General features: G+C 40.4%; 1 protein-coding gene across 1 annotated transcript in view; it reads left to right on the top strand.

Moving 5' to 3' along the window:
* LOC108553090 (paired box protein Pax-6) overlaps window positions 1-16,032 on the top strand; it is a 66,107-nt gene that overhangs the window by 19,649 nt on the left and 30,426 nt on the right. The window contains exons 2-3 of the mRNA XM_017907860.1: window positions 9,655-9,820; window positions 10,232-10,412. Coding sequence (XP_017763349.1) covers window positions 9,655-9,820; window positions 10,232-10,412 — 347 coding nt within the window. The remainder of the gene's footprint in view (window positions 1-9,654; window positions 9,821-10,231; window positions 10,413-16,032) is intronic.

Genomic DNA, 16,032 nt, shown 5'->3' with positions numbered 1-16,032 from the left:
AAAATCTGGGCAAATTGTTACATTACGTATATGTATCCCTAACGTGTAAAGGATAATTCAGAATCAGAAAAGTTCAGTCTCATAAAAATATAAAATATATTCCTTCATGATATGGCAGAAGGTATGGACGAATTACGAGTCGCATTATGCATCGACATAAACAAATACTCCAGCAACGAGTATTAATGCAACAGTTAAATCCATCACAACAGCAAGCCATGCAGCGAATCTGACACAACACGTTAACGTTAAAAAGAACGTTAGAAGAACGTAACCCAAAACGTTAAAAAGAAAGGATAAATAAATAAATCGTATTAAATTACGCAACAAGCAGCCTCCTCGAGTAGAACCCTCAACTCTGCTAATAAGGCCCATTAACCCTCGATGCGGATGTAGCAGGCAAGAGGAAAAAAAAAGAGAGAAAGAAAGAGAAACATCCCCATCGCGACAAGAATCTCGAGTGTCATCGAGTAACCACCTTGCGGGGCACGTTTCACTCGCAAACAGGAGCAGCGACAAACCACCAGCTATCGTGGTACGCGAGAACCATGTGTACACTCGTGTTCACGGTTGACGCCTTTTAGAATCATCCCCGTGCTCTCTTGACCCTTGAGCAGAAGGTGTACATCTGCCGATTGGCTCCCCTCGCTACAAATAGGCGATCGGCGATGAATCGAGTTGTCAATGCACGGCCATTAATAACGCTAATAACTGTCGGGAGGAAATTTTTCGGCGAAAGGTCGACTCGTGGAGATCGAACCCTCCTACCTCTCTGGCAAGAAAAAAGGAGGAAGAAAAAAGGGAGAGAATGGGATAGAAAAGGAGGGAAAAGGAACAGAGGGGAACACGATCTCGTGTACCGAAGAGCTATTGCTACGTGGGTCAAAGCATGCGGCGGATTGGCTACAAATAGCGACACAACAAATACTCGAGTCCTCATTGTGCTCCATTCGCAAGGACAGTGGATGTTCAGGGTAGACCGGGTGGAGGAAGGTCGGTTAGGAGAGAGAGAGAGGCAGACACGGGAAGAATCCTCATTTTCAAAACATGTCCGCAACAATGAGGCTATTATGACGATCGTGGCTATCGTTATTTCTCTGTCCAGACATGTCTCCCTTCCTCTCCTTGCCTCTATCAAAGCTTTTCCAACGTTTCTCCTGTCGTTTTCCGAATCTTCTTACCTGGCGGTCAGTTCTACACGTAGGACCCTCGTCAGTAGCTGCACTCTTGTTAGGTATCTCAATATAGCTGGGTAAGATATATGGGATCACGAACGGGAGAGGAGAACGCTGTTTCTAGGAGGATGATCTCGTCGATGGAATAGACGTTTGTCGACGACATACGGAATTTTGTATGTTCCATGTCGTAGCTTGATAGATTGGAATCGGTGCTCTTCTGGTATTGGCTTGTCGTAGGTCTGAAGGGGATGGCTGTAACAGGGGATATTATAGATTGCCCTGTTAAGGGTATGAAAGTTGCGTGTTTCGTTATTTCCCTGTCAGTATCCTTGGAACAGGAGAGTGCTAGGTTGATTTATTTGTTCAATTGTCTGGAATTTCTGCGATTTTGTTCCTTCTTCTAAGGGAGTAGTATAGCAACGTTATGTAATAGGGAATGGTAAGCAAAACGATATAGGGTGGGAAAATGTTTTATTTGTTTCTTACATATAATGCATGTACCTTAAAAGTGTCATTCTTTTCATATTCTCTTCGAAGTCACTTCAATTTAATTCAAATACGATCAATTGCTTCAATATGGAACACGTACCCTATCGCAAAATTATTTATTTCAACTAACGAGTAGATTCTCAAATCCCAAAACAGGCCTTTTCAAAAAATTATTATTAAAATACTATTTGTTTTGCATTTTACTTGTACCTTTTGATCGAGTTCTATAGTACATTTCTTAATTATTCAATTAAAGTATCACGCTTTGCATTTGTTTACCCTATTTTGACTTCTTTGTTCTACTTCTTTGCCATTCGATTATCTTTCCTTTAACTCGCGTTTCATTTTCTCGCATGATCTTACTCCTCACGCTATGCGATCCCCGAGTCAATATTTGATGTGGACGTTAAAATGGCGGCGAAAGTAAACCAGGCGCGTAGATCGGTCGGTTGGTCGGTCGGTCGTGTCCTCTTTCATCCTCTCGAGCGATTATCCTCGCCGAGTGCAGAAACGTTCGGCACCGCGAAGGTACTCCAGGCCAAGTGGGCATCCCTTGACTCCTCCCTCTTGGAAGTTGAGCGGCTTGAAATGGTTCCAGGGGGTGTCTTGTTCATTCATTCCCCGGAAACACTTGTGCTCGGAGCCGATTGAGACACCAACAAGAGATGAACCGGCCTTAATCGTCCGCTAACCGTTTGTCATCCTGCTACGGAATGCATTGTGCCGACTTTACAAGTTGCTTCCACGCTTGTTGCGAATCCTCTCTGTCTCCCTTTTCAGCCAGAAAGAGAGAACTTGGGTACAATGACGCAAAATGAGCCGGAGTAATGGACACAATATCCAAGCTTCCTCGATCTTCCTCGATCGTGTAGAGCTTCTGATATACTATAGTATACTATAGTCACCACGACGAATTGAGTTACTAATAAGTGGTTTCACCATAGTGCAGATGACGGAATTGCAGTGTTAAAATTCCATTTAATTTTCCATACTCCATTTTTTCATTTATAATACACGAATCCTGAGATATATCGTTTCGTCTAATCATTTCCCAAGTTATATGACACGTGAGATATTTAACAAAATTTAGCAACTGTGCAACTCGATGACCCTAAGCTTGCATGCAAGGTATACACGCGGGAAATTAACAACGTATTCGTGGAATAGAAAAATGGCAGTTTAATAATCGTATTAATAATCTAAAGGATTATCTCCATAAAATACGTAGGCTTGAATTTACTCACAGCGAATCGGAAAGAATTTTTAATCGCTGATTTATTTTCTTGAAAAACGAGTGCGAGATTCAAAGAAAGAAGAGTCTACTCCGAAACAACGGTGATTGTGTAACAATCGCAAAGTCGATTGCGATGATCCACCTAACACTTGACGCAGCAGAGTACGTCGAAAGGGCCGAGCAAAATTTCAATGCCTCCGCCGGTTTCGCCATCGTCCCGTGTAATTGATTACATTAAACCGTGAACCGGTGGACCACCTGGACGAAGCTGGATAAAACTAAAGAGGAAAAAGAGGATGGTATACGTGGCAGAAGGAAGGTGACGGAATAAGAAGTTGCTCGGATGATGAATGTGCCGTCTGAGCCGTCGCGTCAGCGAGGCTCTGTTTCTCGTTTGTAAACGAGCTTCCCCCTTTTTTCCCGGCGACATAGACACACCGTCATTTTTAGCGGTGCTCCATCGACAGGAAGAGGAACGTTCGGCCTTACTTTGTTTATCCGACCATTTATCTTGGCCGAGGTTTCGCGAAATTAGCCGAGACGACGGGGCAAAAAGTTAGGTGTATCATCATCGTCGATTAAATTCGACCAAGGGATTCCACGGTTTTCTGTTTCCTGCTGGCCGCCATAATGGCCGATTCGTTAACCGGGAGCATCGTGAAAAACAAAAGGACTGGTGATCAATTATCGATTAAACGAGATACCGCGTAGAACTGGCAATTTATCATACTGTCGGTGGAAAGTCTTGGCCACGATGAATCTTTTCTTGGCGAAAAGCCGCCAAAGGGAGTTTCGTCGGCGCTAATCGTTCCTCGTGTAAGTTGCTGGCAAGTGGAAGCAAGATTTCACCGTTTCCTATTTTTTCACCGGTACTTTCGGATACCGTTTTTGAACGAAAAAATAATTATTATAGGGATGGGAAAGGATAGATGGTTTATTTCGATATCTTCGGTTATATATACTTATTTATAAATTTCGAGTTTAATCGAAGAGAAGTGAAACGAGAGATTGAAATATTTTTATATTATTTTAATTAACGTGAAAAATAAAAATGCGCAGAGATTAATTGAAACAATCAATTTCATAACTTGCAGAATTTTGCACGAACGTCCAGCCATTTAGTTTTCTTTGGATTTTCTGGAAAATTTCCTCTGGAAATCGAGTGGACTTATCGCAGAATTCGCAGTTATCACAAAATTAAATACTCGTACATAAACATGCAGCTAAGTATCTTCATTCAATGCGTTACACGTACTCAGCTCTACGGAGTTATTAACACATCAGCATTCATAAATCAACAGCGAAAGGGCAACACGCGGTAACAAAGGGACAAACAAAAAACGCAATGGGGGCAAGTGTCGCTGGGTCTCTCTCTCTCTCTCTCTCTCTGCCTGCCCCCTTCTTGCGGAAGGGGTGTGGAAGGCAGCGAATTGTCGAGTTTCGAATGCCAGTCCTTAACGAGCGATAATAACTCGAGCAAATAGCGTACATTTCTAGAGCGCTAGTTTCTGCTCGTGTTACTCGTCCATTGTAAATGCCAACCGAGACAAGAGAGAATGAGAGAGAGAGATGGGAAGAGAAACAACGAATAAAAGAGGGATAGCGGAGTTCGTAGAATACAAGAAAAGCGAAGATGAGAGAGGTACAACGAAAGAAACTGTATAGGAAAGAATCGAAAAAGAAATATCGGAATATTAAAAATAATTATTCGTATTATAAATTAATCAATTAATCCGGTATCCGAAGCAATTATTAAAAAAGACAATGAAGAGGAAACAGAATAAAAAGAGCAAAAGAGGAAAGAAGAATCTTGTAATTTGAAGGAAAAATCGGAGAAAAGATGGGAAATGAGGAACAAAAATGGGAGAAGATTAAAGAAAATGGTAATGGGAAAATTTGTATTCTCAGGCGAGAAAATGGAAGAAGATTAAAGAAAGTAGTACAGGAAAAGGAGCAAAAGGAGAAAGAAGAATCGTAATTTGAAGGAAAAATCGGAGAAGAGATTGGAAATGGGGAACAAAAATGGGAGAAGATTCAAGAAAATGGTAATGGGAAAATTTGTATTCTCAGGCGAGAAAATGGAAGAAGATTAAAAAAAGTAGTAAAGGAAAAGGAGTAAAAGGGGAAAGAAGAATCTTGTAATTTGAAGGAAAAATCGGAGAAAAGATGGGAAATGAGGAACAAAAATGGGAGAAGATTAAAGAAAATGGTAATGTGAAAATTTGTATTCTCAGGCAAGAAAATGGAAGAAGATTAAAGAAAGTAGTACAGGAAAAGGAGCAAAAGGAGAAAGAAGAATCGTAATTTGAAGGAAAAATCGGAGAAGAGATTGGAAATGGGGAACAAAAATGGGAGAAGATTAAAGAAAATGGTAATGTGAAAATTTGTATTCTCAGGCAAGAAAATGGAAGAAGATTAAAGAAAGTAGTACAGGAAAAGGAGCAAAAGGAGAAAGAAGAATCGTAATTTGAAGGAAAAATCGGAGAAGAGATTGGAAATGGGGAACAAAAATGGGAGAAGATTAAAGAAAATGGTAATGTGAAAATTTGTATTCTCAGGCAAGAAAATGGAAGAAGATTAAAGAAAGTAGTACAGGAAAAGGAGCAAAAGGAGGAAGAAGAATCCTAATTTGAAGGAAAAATCGGAGAAGAGATGGGAAATGGGGAACAAAAATGGGAGAAGATTCAAGAAAATAGTAATGGGAAAATTTGTATTCTCAGGCGAGTAAATGGAAGGAAATTGCGTGAAAAGAGTTGTTGCAGAGTAGATAGGAGGAAGAAGGGAAAGAATTATAATTTGATGGTGTGTATCTTTACGCGTGCTTCTGTTTATCTACAAGAGAACGAGGTAACAGTAGAAGGGTACACCCTTAAGTCAGACAGAGCGTAACCCCGCGCGTATTAGCCGCGCGACGAAGGGGTGCGCTCGAGTGGCCATTCTGCGAGAGAAACGTGTTTTGATATTGTAACGTTTGTATTAAATATCAGGAGGAAGGGTGACTGCTCTAAGCCTGTCGTTTATTAGGACTTCATTAGTCGTCTGGGATCCCCTGTTTCTCTTTGCTGTTTGCTCTGTTCGCCGCGGGTGTTTCGGGTCGATCGGGTGTTATCCCTTTTAGCGAGGTATTAATAGTTCCTTTCCTTCCTTTTTTGAATTTACCTTGCTGATGCATGGTGTTTCGTAAACTCAAGACTCTTTGTTAAATTTATTAAAAATCAGCTACTAGTTTCGGCTTGTTCGGTTACTTTTGTTACATCGTTTATTTACTTATGAACATTATTTGTCAGTATATGCATAAAATGCGAGATCAAGGAGTATTTGTTAATCAAGATTCTGAACCTTATAACGCACAATACAATTTATTTATTATTATTATTTGAGGGCTTAACGTCGCATCAAAACATGGTCATTATCGATATGAACCGTTAGGTGTTGGTGCTAGATTTATTCATACAATTGTTTGTTACATTGAATGAATCCGAGGATATTTTTGGCGTTTCCTGTGTTGCTGGAGATTTCTTTTAATGAGTTAGGAACCTTTGCTTGGGTTCGTGAAGCCTCGTATTCCTTACAGAAAAATAAAATATATTCGATGGTTAAGGGATGTTGGTACTTGCCGCAAGTTGGGTGGGGGTGTTTTCTTCAGAAGGTGTTCCTGTATAATTCTAGAATGTCTGATCTGGATCCTATTTAGTACGACTTGGTCTCAACTATTAGCAGGTATTCCTATTCCATTTTCAAATAAGTTATCTGAACTATTACTTGGCTTATTTGGTTTCGTAGAGTTCCATTCGAGGTTCCAAGTTTGTTTGACTCGAGTTTATTTAGACAATCGCAATTATGAACAATTAACGAGCGTTAATTTTACTTCTCAGTGTACGTTATTTCATACTAGAAAATTCTCGTTGTATACTAATTTTATTAAATCCCGGCTTGTACGATATTTTTATTCACTCCTTCTACTTAATCCTTAATAAGCTAACTTAAAGGTGTATCTACATTTTATCTATATTTTTTGAATTTCATTTTGTTCACTTATCTTTTATCCGATATTAATCATCGACGTATATCAATCTATAGTAATCATTGGCAACGTGTCTTCATATTAAAACCCTTTCTACTATCACTTCTAATCCCTCATAAGTAGAGTAAATTCCATTTTTAAAATACCAATGCAGTTGTAAAATTTAATACAAAGTCAAATAATCCGCTATACTGGATTTTTATTGGAGAATAAGTTTGTCACAGATTTTTACTTTTAATGTATTTCATGCCTTTACTGCAGAAGTATATACCTAGTATTAACCCTTTGCACTCGACGATTTTTTGGTTAAAAAGTATAGGAGTTCAAAGATTTTCTACTATAGAGCTGACAATACTTTTTTGAGCAGTAAATACAAGATCTATAATAATTAACACGTAGAATTATTTGATTTCGATACCTCTCACACGGTTACATTATCTTAAATTTGGCATATTAATTAATATTGGTGTTCGAAATTTTATCAAATGGCGACTGAAGGGTGCCTCCGAGTGCAAAGGGTTAATTAGGCAGTCACGGATGTCGCGTAACTGACAATGTAATCGATGAGTACATAAACCGAATCCTTCGTTGTCGACACGTTTAGCTAGGTCTCTTATGTACACACATGCAGCGCATTAAACTGCACTTAACACCCCGCAAAAAGATAGAAAGTACATGAAAGACAGCCCAGAATTAATCCCCTGTACAAACCTCCGTTCGGTCCTATCGAATCCTTTTCCCATAGCCGGAGCTTATCCCTAATTTATAAAATACGACGACGTGTAAACGTGTTTACACGTTTACCAGTTTGCACGTTGCCGATCGGTGAGTTATAGATAGGGACGGGAGAAAAGGTTCACCGAATGAAAAGAACACTCGTATCGGCTAGGTATATACGCGCGCGTGGAATCGTCTGGGCGATTCGCGCGCGAGGCCCATTTTCGAAAGTCAATCGACCGTGAGCCCCCCTTTCGTCAATCGCATACGCTCGTAAATCTCCCTTATAACTCGCGCCGGGTAGCCAACGACGTCGACGACGTCGACGACGACGACGCGTCGAATTAGCCCCGTCTGGAAATTTTTCTCAGCCGATGTCTACCGAGTGCCGTTCCCCGCAAAAAATATCTGCCGACCCAAACTCTCCTTTCGACCTTCTTCTTTATTCCTATCCACTTTCCCTCTGACTCCACTCTCCTCTTCTAGGTTCTTTCCGCCTAACGAACTCGACGAAAAATATCGCCACCCTTAGAGTTAGCCGAGGAAGTCGAAGAGCAGTTGCTTCGCTGGTTCAACGTTAGGAATGAGAGTGTAGGAAGAATCCAGAGTCGAATCATTGCACTCGAGTCTAGTTAAACGTGTTTCAAGTGTGGTCAAAGTGATTTGGAACTGGAAATTAGTATGCAGTTTCGTATTAGGGGTTGCTGGTAGGGTACAATCATAGCAATTATTTTTGTACACTGATATGTCAGAAGGTTTCAAATATCTACAAGAGTAGCATTGGTAATTTAAATTTGACCACCATTATTAACTAGTTATAAATTTTTATATTTAAGGTTATACAAAATGTGGAGTTAATCGATTTGTGCAGTGAACGGTTCAACTCGAAATTATTGTTCTGTCATTTCCAGTCTTTTCCGAGTAAATTACCCGAATATAAAATAAAATAAAAGGGATGATTGCTGGACTCTTGTAGTCTTCGAGTGCTTGGATCACAGCGTTCGTTGAACTTATGTCAACAACGAAAATTCCGTATTTCTTTCAAAGAATCCACTTCGTACTCATCGTTTCTCTATTTTTCTTTTAAAGTCCTCTAGCTGGAGGTTTTCACCCCCGAAAAATTAGGGCGTGGCAGGCCTTCGACACCGTGGCTCGTCTTCTTCACGGCGGGTGCGAGAATATAAAAGATTCGCGAGGAGACGGAGGACACCGAAGGCCTGGTGACTTTCGTGTGTGTTCGCCGTGTCACCGACACAATGAGTCGAAGATTATCTACGATGGGATTCGCTAACGTTTTAACGCCTGCAGCCAACCCCCCAGCCATGCTCGTTCACCCTCTTGGAGAACGAGCAGCCTCGAGAAGAAAGGAGACGTACCCCTCCTCTTTACTTCTCCTACGTCGTCCTTTTTCTTTTCTCCTGTTTTTTCCTCCTTTTCTTTTTCACTGGAAATTTTCGGGTGGGGCGAAAAAATACGTGATCGATGACGAGGAAGGTATTCTTCGAGATGTGAGAATGTTTGGAAGGTTTTTGGAGGCGGAGAGGGTAGTCTGGATTTTTCTTCCTACCAAGAAGTACATCTCATCTTGGGTTTATTTTCCGATTCTTAGCTTCCACGTGATTTTGTTAAACGCGAAAGGCATTCTTTGATCGATTATAGCTGCATTTATAATTTGCTATCTGGGATATAGTATACCATGAAAGTTAATTTTCTGAATTTTTTCGGGTTGTTTACTGATGTCTAGTAAAACTGAGTATTTTTATTTTTAATATCGGACGGTTTAATGTTCCTTTAATAACGAATGTTAATTTCTGGTATGTACTTGGGCACTTTTATTTAAAAATTAATATGTTAATTTATTAAACTGAAGGACAATGTGATATTGGTATTACTATTAAAATTCCAAGTCTGGTATTTTTGTGTGGAAATAATAAATAAATTATACAAGATAATTGGACCAATTTGACAGTATGCCTATGATTTTTCTAATCGATGTTCCCTTGTGTTTTCAGGTCACAGTGGCGTGAATCAGCTCGGGGGTGTGTTCGTCGGCGGTAGACCGCTTCCAGACTCGACGAGGCAAAAGATCGTCGAACTAGCTCATTCTGGTGCGAGACCCTGCGATATTTCCAGGATCTTGCAGGTCAGCAATGGCTGCGTTTCGAAGATTCTTGGAAGGTTGGTTGAAATATTGCTCACTTTGCCTCTTTATTTTTTTACTATATCGTACCACGAAAGATCTCACGGTCAGAAATATTACCAATTACCAGCTATTAAAAAGGCAAGATGAAAAGTACATTCTTTGTTAAAGCTCTTTAGCGATTAACTTGTTTCGAATGTTCCATTATTTACTCGAATATTTCGAAATTAAAGTACCCAAAATTTGAAAAAGGCTTCTTTAATTATTTGAATAGATACATATCCACATTTCTAATTTTTATTCTCAATGCCATTCTTTAAAATCCTTGTAGGTAACGTGAGATCGTTTTTTGCAAATGTACATGCTAGAAAATTTTATGTTTCCGAGTTTAGTTCAAACCAGAGTTACTAACATGTACCGTATTGTACCGCAAATTATTATTATTGCAGGTACTATGAAACCGGATCTATTAGGCCCAGAGCCATCGGTGGCAGTAAACCTCGTGTAGCCACGGCGGAAGTCGTAAGCAAGATCTCCCTTTACAAAAGCGAGTGTCCTTCTATCTTCGCTTGGGAGATCAGAGACCGTTTGCTCCAGGAAGGTGTCTGCACCAACGACAACATTCCTAGTGTAAGTACAAAGCCTTCGCATTCTCCCGATTGTCTTACAGAAAATTCACCGTCGATTCGTATATTTTTCTAAACATCCTCCTTTATAATTTCTCCTTTCCAGCAGTCCACTCTTAAACAGGTATCTCCTGAATTTCCAAGAATTTAAATGTCGGAACATCCATCCGTCCACTTCGATGAAGCAACAATAGCGAATTAATTTTGCGTACAGAGAGTCTCGAAAATTTTTGCACAGACTTAACTAGATTCTGCGTAGATTGAAAATAATGTTTAAGCAAGGTTAAGCAAGGTATCGAACTAGGGTCTTCGAAAGAACGAAAATACGGTGACATATCGAAACGAGAGTTGTTATAAATGTTTGTCCTTTCGAAAGCATACGACGCTCCTGAAGAGTATTCGAACAAAATTCCCGAGAGCCCTCCGGAAGCCGCCATTACAGTGGCAAAACGCGAGCTTTACGCGCTTACGTTAACGGAACATTAAATGAAACGGGCGCAAAAAGGGGGAGCTTTGGGTCCAATGATGCTTTCCACGGTAACAAGGACGACAGTTTATAAAGCATGTCGCAAAACACGCGTAATGGAGCTCGACTTTTGTAGGGTGGAGGTCGTAAGGGCGCAAGCGTATTGTTAACGGGTCTCTCGGTACGCACACAAAACAGAAACGCATTTGCATAGATAGTCGAAGGGCGGGAAGCGGGTGGGAAGGGGATGGAAATCAGTTTTCTGCGAGGTGACTATGGGGGTGTGTTTATGCGTACCGATGAAATCCTCGAGTAAACAGAATGACATAAATTCCATCGTTGTCGACCCATTTGAAGCTACGATCGCGAGAGAAATGATCTTATGACGCGATAACTAACAGGGCGATGAATTTAAAAAGAGGAAGAGAGAAAGCTGATGCCCGTGTCCGTGTCATCTCGTAAAACGCAATTTTGTGAAAACATCGGGATCTTCGATGATAGTTAAAAGTATAGAGAAGAATGAAACCATGGAAGTCAAATTGATAGATTGATTATTTATCACTCGAATTAATCTGATTTCTAATCTTGGAAATGAAAATTATGATTTTGAGAAAAGATTGCTTCCTTTTCTGTCTCGATGTGGAAAGTATGAGTTAGCGTTTAGATAATGCAGGAAATTTTTGATATTTCTAGAGTCGAATTATGATATTAGTGGCCGAATTAAAATATACTTCATTAATTCGTGGATAAAATATATTGAGTGTTATATAGTCTATTAAAGGGGATGAAATATATTCAACCTTTGTATGGTAAAATTTCGAATAATAGTTCCTAGTAGTTGCCTTATCAAAATTAAAAATTGTCCATCTGAGTATTGGAAATTTCATAAAAATTAGATTTAGTAATTGCATTTAAAAAGACACTTTCCTCTTTAGGATTCTTTGTCCGAAACAACCAGGAGTTAGATTCTTCTAGTCTCAACTATCTTTAGAATAGATTTAAATTTCCCCTTTCTTTTTCTATAATGTCGTAAGGATAGCTAAATTACTTTGGCAACTTAAAATTGTTAGGTTCTTCTAGTCTCAACTATCTTTAGAATAGATTTAAATTTCCCCTTTCTTTTTCTATAATGTCGTAAGGATAACTGGATTATTTTGGCAACTTAAAATTGCTTTGATCTCGTTTATTGCCATGTTCAAACTGAGAAAAAAAAATAGTAGAATAGTATCTTCCTTTTTGAAATCTTCATTGGCCCACCACAAAATTGAAAATAAATCCTCTGCATCCGTATCATTCTCGAAACTCTCTTCAACGCGAATTTTAATCTGCAATATCCATTGGATAATTCTTGTAGAATTCACTTTCTCGAAAACGAATCCGTAGTCGAAATTACTCTATCATTCTGCGTGTTAGAGATTAGAGAAAGAATAAAAATGAATTGGACAGTGTTACGAGGAAGTGGGAAAAATTTCATCGAATAAACGATCTTAAAAAACGCTGCTGAACGCAGAGTCGCGATCGTTCGATTCCTCGAAGTGGTAGACGAGGGTGAGAGGCGGAATTCTCGGGACAAAGGAATCAATTAAGAAATCGCTGGCGGTGGTAGGAATAACGCACGGATCAAAAGAAAATTTTTCCCGAAGGTCCTCCCTTTTTCTCCGTGATATCTCGAAGATTTGCACTCCACCCACTAATACGCAAAGAACGAGAGAGAGAGAGAGAGAGAGACGGGGAGAGCTCGCGACGGGGTTGCTTCTCATGGTGGTCCCTCGTTGCCATGGATATTTGCATGCGTCCAATAAACGGTGGCTAAGGGGCTCTCGACTCTTGCTCAGGGTAAAAAGCGAAAGAGGGTCGCTAAATTCTCTTTTCCTCTCGTCGTCCTCCTTTGCTACCCTCTTACCCCCTTGCTACCCCTTCTGTCTCCTCTTTCTCTTCGTCTTTCTTTCCCTCGCGCCTTGGTAATGGCTCCGAGGTGTATACGTCTGCCAGGCAAGATGCTTGGACAGGAATTCCGACAGAAAAGGGGATAACACCGAGACAGTGCGTTTCTTTTCCTTTTTCTTCTTCATCTTCTCTCTACATCTTTCCCTTTTTCATCGTTACAAGGAAGCGAAATGCTTTTGGTAGCTGTGGGGTGTCGAGAGAACTGGGATGGAGCGGATTTTGTTTAAAAATTATTTGTCATTAAAAGTGCAGTATGGCCGCTGTTAGGGTTGTAAATATCAAAATAATATTAATAAACGGAACTGGATAGGTCGAGAGATTATTTCCGTGAGTCGTTTATTCAAACATTGGAAATATTATACTTAGTAGCTAATATATTTTTCTGTTTCACTATACAGACATGTGACTAATGTGTTCAGCTGCATAAAAATATGACACTTCGGATTTTACCTTCATCTCTCAGTGCTATTATGCCGAATTCTTGCATAATTCTTCACCATATGAAAATCTCAAACACTTGATATAATAATATAGTATTTATAATATTAAAAACTTCGGTGATAATTTTACGAAGCATAATAATTTTGCAAAAATGAAATATTGCGTAACTAGTACCCACAAATCACTATATTCTGCACTAGGCATAACGCTATATAACACCTTGCACACCTGATATTAAATAATCCTAATTACGTTATATACAGTGTCTCGGGTAACGTTAAATAATTCCAGCGAAATTACATAGTACCTTGCGCGGTGGAAAATAATTCCAGCGACCCTCGACAATGGTATCGCAAAAATAACACGACAGCTGCAACTACCCGACCACGACATACCGCTAAATCCAAAACTCCGCGCCCCCGTGCAACGTCAAACGCATAAACCACCCATAAACCGCCCCCGCCGAATTTACAATCCGCCAAACCCAAGAACCGAATAAAACACCGGGTTCCATTGCATTCTTCGCGAATCGCGACGAGCATTCGGGGAAATTAAAACGAGCAGTCAATTAACGTAAACGGGCGGCGTAAGTTGCGGCGTTCCAGCAGAACCTGGCTGTTCCGACACGGGGCGAGACGATCGCGGAATTTAGCGCTTTAACAAATTACGCGGATGGAGGGTCGAACGGAAGGCACAAGGGAGAGAGGGAGAGAGATGAGAGAGAGGGGTAGACGGAGATAGGATTGGAAAGAGAAGGAGAGAGAATGGAACAGCCTCCAGGGCGAAGGAGGATCAAAGCCGGTGTACAAAGTATAATCCCGGCCGCGTTTGAGCATCCTGTAAGCGCTTCTGAACTTGTTGTGGCCAAGATTAACGTTTCTTTAATGGCCCGTGTAATATTCCATTATGTACAGTTCGCTCGAGAATTATTACGTCGATGTTACCGCGCGGATGGGAACGGGGTGGTTCTAGAACAGGGGGTGGCGCTGCTAGATCGAGCGGATCGGGAAATAAAAGGAAATTCGCGATAGGAACCATTTCTCTTCTTTCGCAGCGTTTGCGAGGATGATGCTGAATCGGTTGCTGCACATTTCTTGCATTTTGAAAAATCCTTCGGTCTTTACTTTTGGGGTAGTTTTCAATTCGATTTTCGAAGATTTTAATTTCGCAAGTGAACAACATTTGCAATAATATTGTACTTCGAATTTTACTTTTCCAAGGTATTTCTAATGATAAGTTCGGATCTAGGTAGAGGTCATAAGCGGATTATGGGATCGTGTGATATGACGACATGAGTATCGTGATTCTGGTGATTATTCAGGTTCCGAGGTATAGGGGTGAATCGAGTATAAGAAAATTGTATTTCTCGATGGTAGGTTTGGATTTGCTTTCGAGTTATAGTGATTCAAGAAATGAAGCAAATTTCTGGTGGTAGTATCGTATTTTGAATTTTTCTCTGTGCTATTTGCAGTTATGGGGGTAGGTGTGGAATTTTCGTGTACGAGTGTCTTTCGGTTCTGCTGATTATTCGAGTTTTGATGTTGACAGAAGTAATTCGTCTTCCTTGTCACGTTTGCTATGGTAACCTTGGGGTAACTTGTAAACTTTACTTGAAAATTCCTTTCGTGTTAATACTAATACAGGGTGTTGCCATCCCTCAGTTAGTACCCTCGGATAGACAGTGATCTTTCCTGCAAAAGTAAATCGAAAAAAGCAATAACATTTTTCCGTTTGAAGCTTCGTTTACGAGAAAATTGAGTTTAAAAATGTGTAGATAATACATTTGTTATTAATTATGCTCAATAATCATTCAGAAATCATCACATGCTCGATAGTGCTACTCGTACTGTATACTGCAGTACTATATCCTGTATATTCGTACAACTTCCTCGACAAGATTCTCTTCTCGGAAAACAATAATTTACCACTGTTATTATACATTGATGTCGGACTTACGGAAATTGTCTTCAGTAAAAACGTCACGGAATCTTCTAGGAAGTTCGTTGAAATATCTACAAGCATCTTACAAAATCTTCCGAAAAATAATAATAATTCAGCATCGTTAGACTCACGTGTCACTTAGCAAAATTGCCTCTATCACAAACTTCACGGAATCTTCGCAGGGACCCAGTCTCGTTGATAAAACTCGCGCATAAATTCGGGAAAAATGAAGAAAATTGCGAAACCGTGTGCAAACGTAACGAGTAGTAACTTAGAATTCTTTTCGGAAATTACAACCGGCATGGCCTTTTACACGAAAATTCCGCGATCGGAATTCTCGCAGGAAAGTTGAGGAAAAATTGCTCGTGCTGGAAAAACTCGTCGATTGAAATTTCCTCGAGACCTTAGCACGTCGCAAGAATCGCGTCGCGAGTCAAGAACCGGAACTCGAAGCCTCGACGCCCAGAATGAAACGGCGTGCGAGTGCTCTTCGTTTTCTGCCTCGATAAGGAGCGAAATAGCACGCGAACGAAATCGATTCGCTAACGTCGCTATCGTTCGAACCGTCTGCACATTTCCTCTTCGCCGTTGTATCCTTTCCTTTCCTTTCGTTTCCCGTCGTGTCCTCGCCGTGTCGGAGGCTCGTAGTTCAACGGCAGGAGAAAAAGGGGGATGAAAACGGGGGTTGAACGGGAGGAGCTACGGGCGAGAGAGGGAGGGCGGAGGAACGTATTCCAAGCGGGTCGCGGTGATTGAGGGAAATTTCATTATTCTCAGACATTACCCCCGTTATTGTAATGCCATCAAATTGGATACGCTTCGTACACCC

The sequence above is a fragment of the Eufriesea mexicana genome, unplaced genomic scaffold (assembly GCF_001483705.2).
Source record: "Eufriesea mexicana isolate 0111107269 unplaced genomic scaffold, ASM148370v2 scaffold9296, whole genome shotgun sequence".
Classification (NCBI taxonomy): Eukaryota; Metazoa; Arthropoda; class Insecta; order Hymenoptera; family Apidae; genus Eufriesea; species Eufriesea mexicana.
The sequence above is the reverse complement of the archived record's forward strand: the minus strand, read 5'-3'. Positions and strand labels throughout refer to the sequence as shown.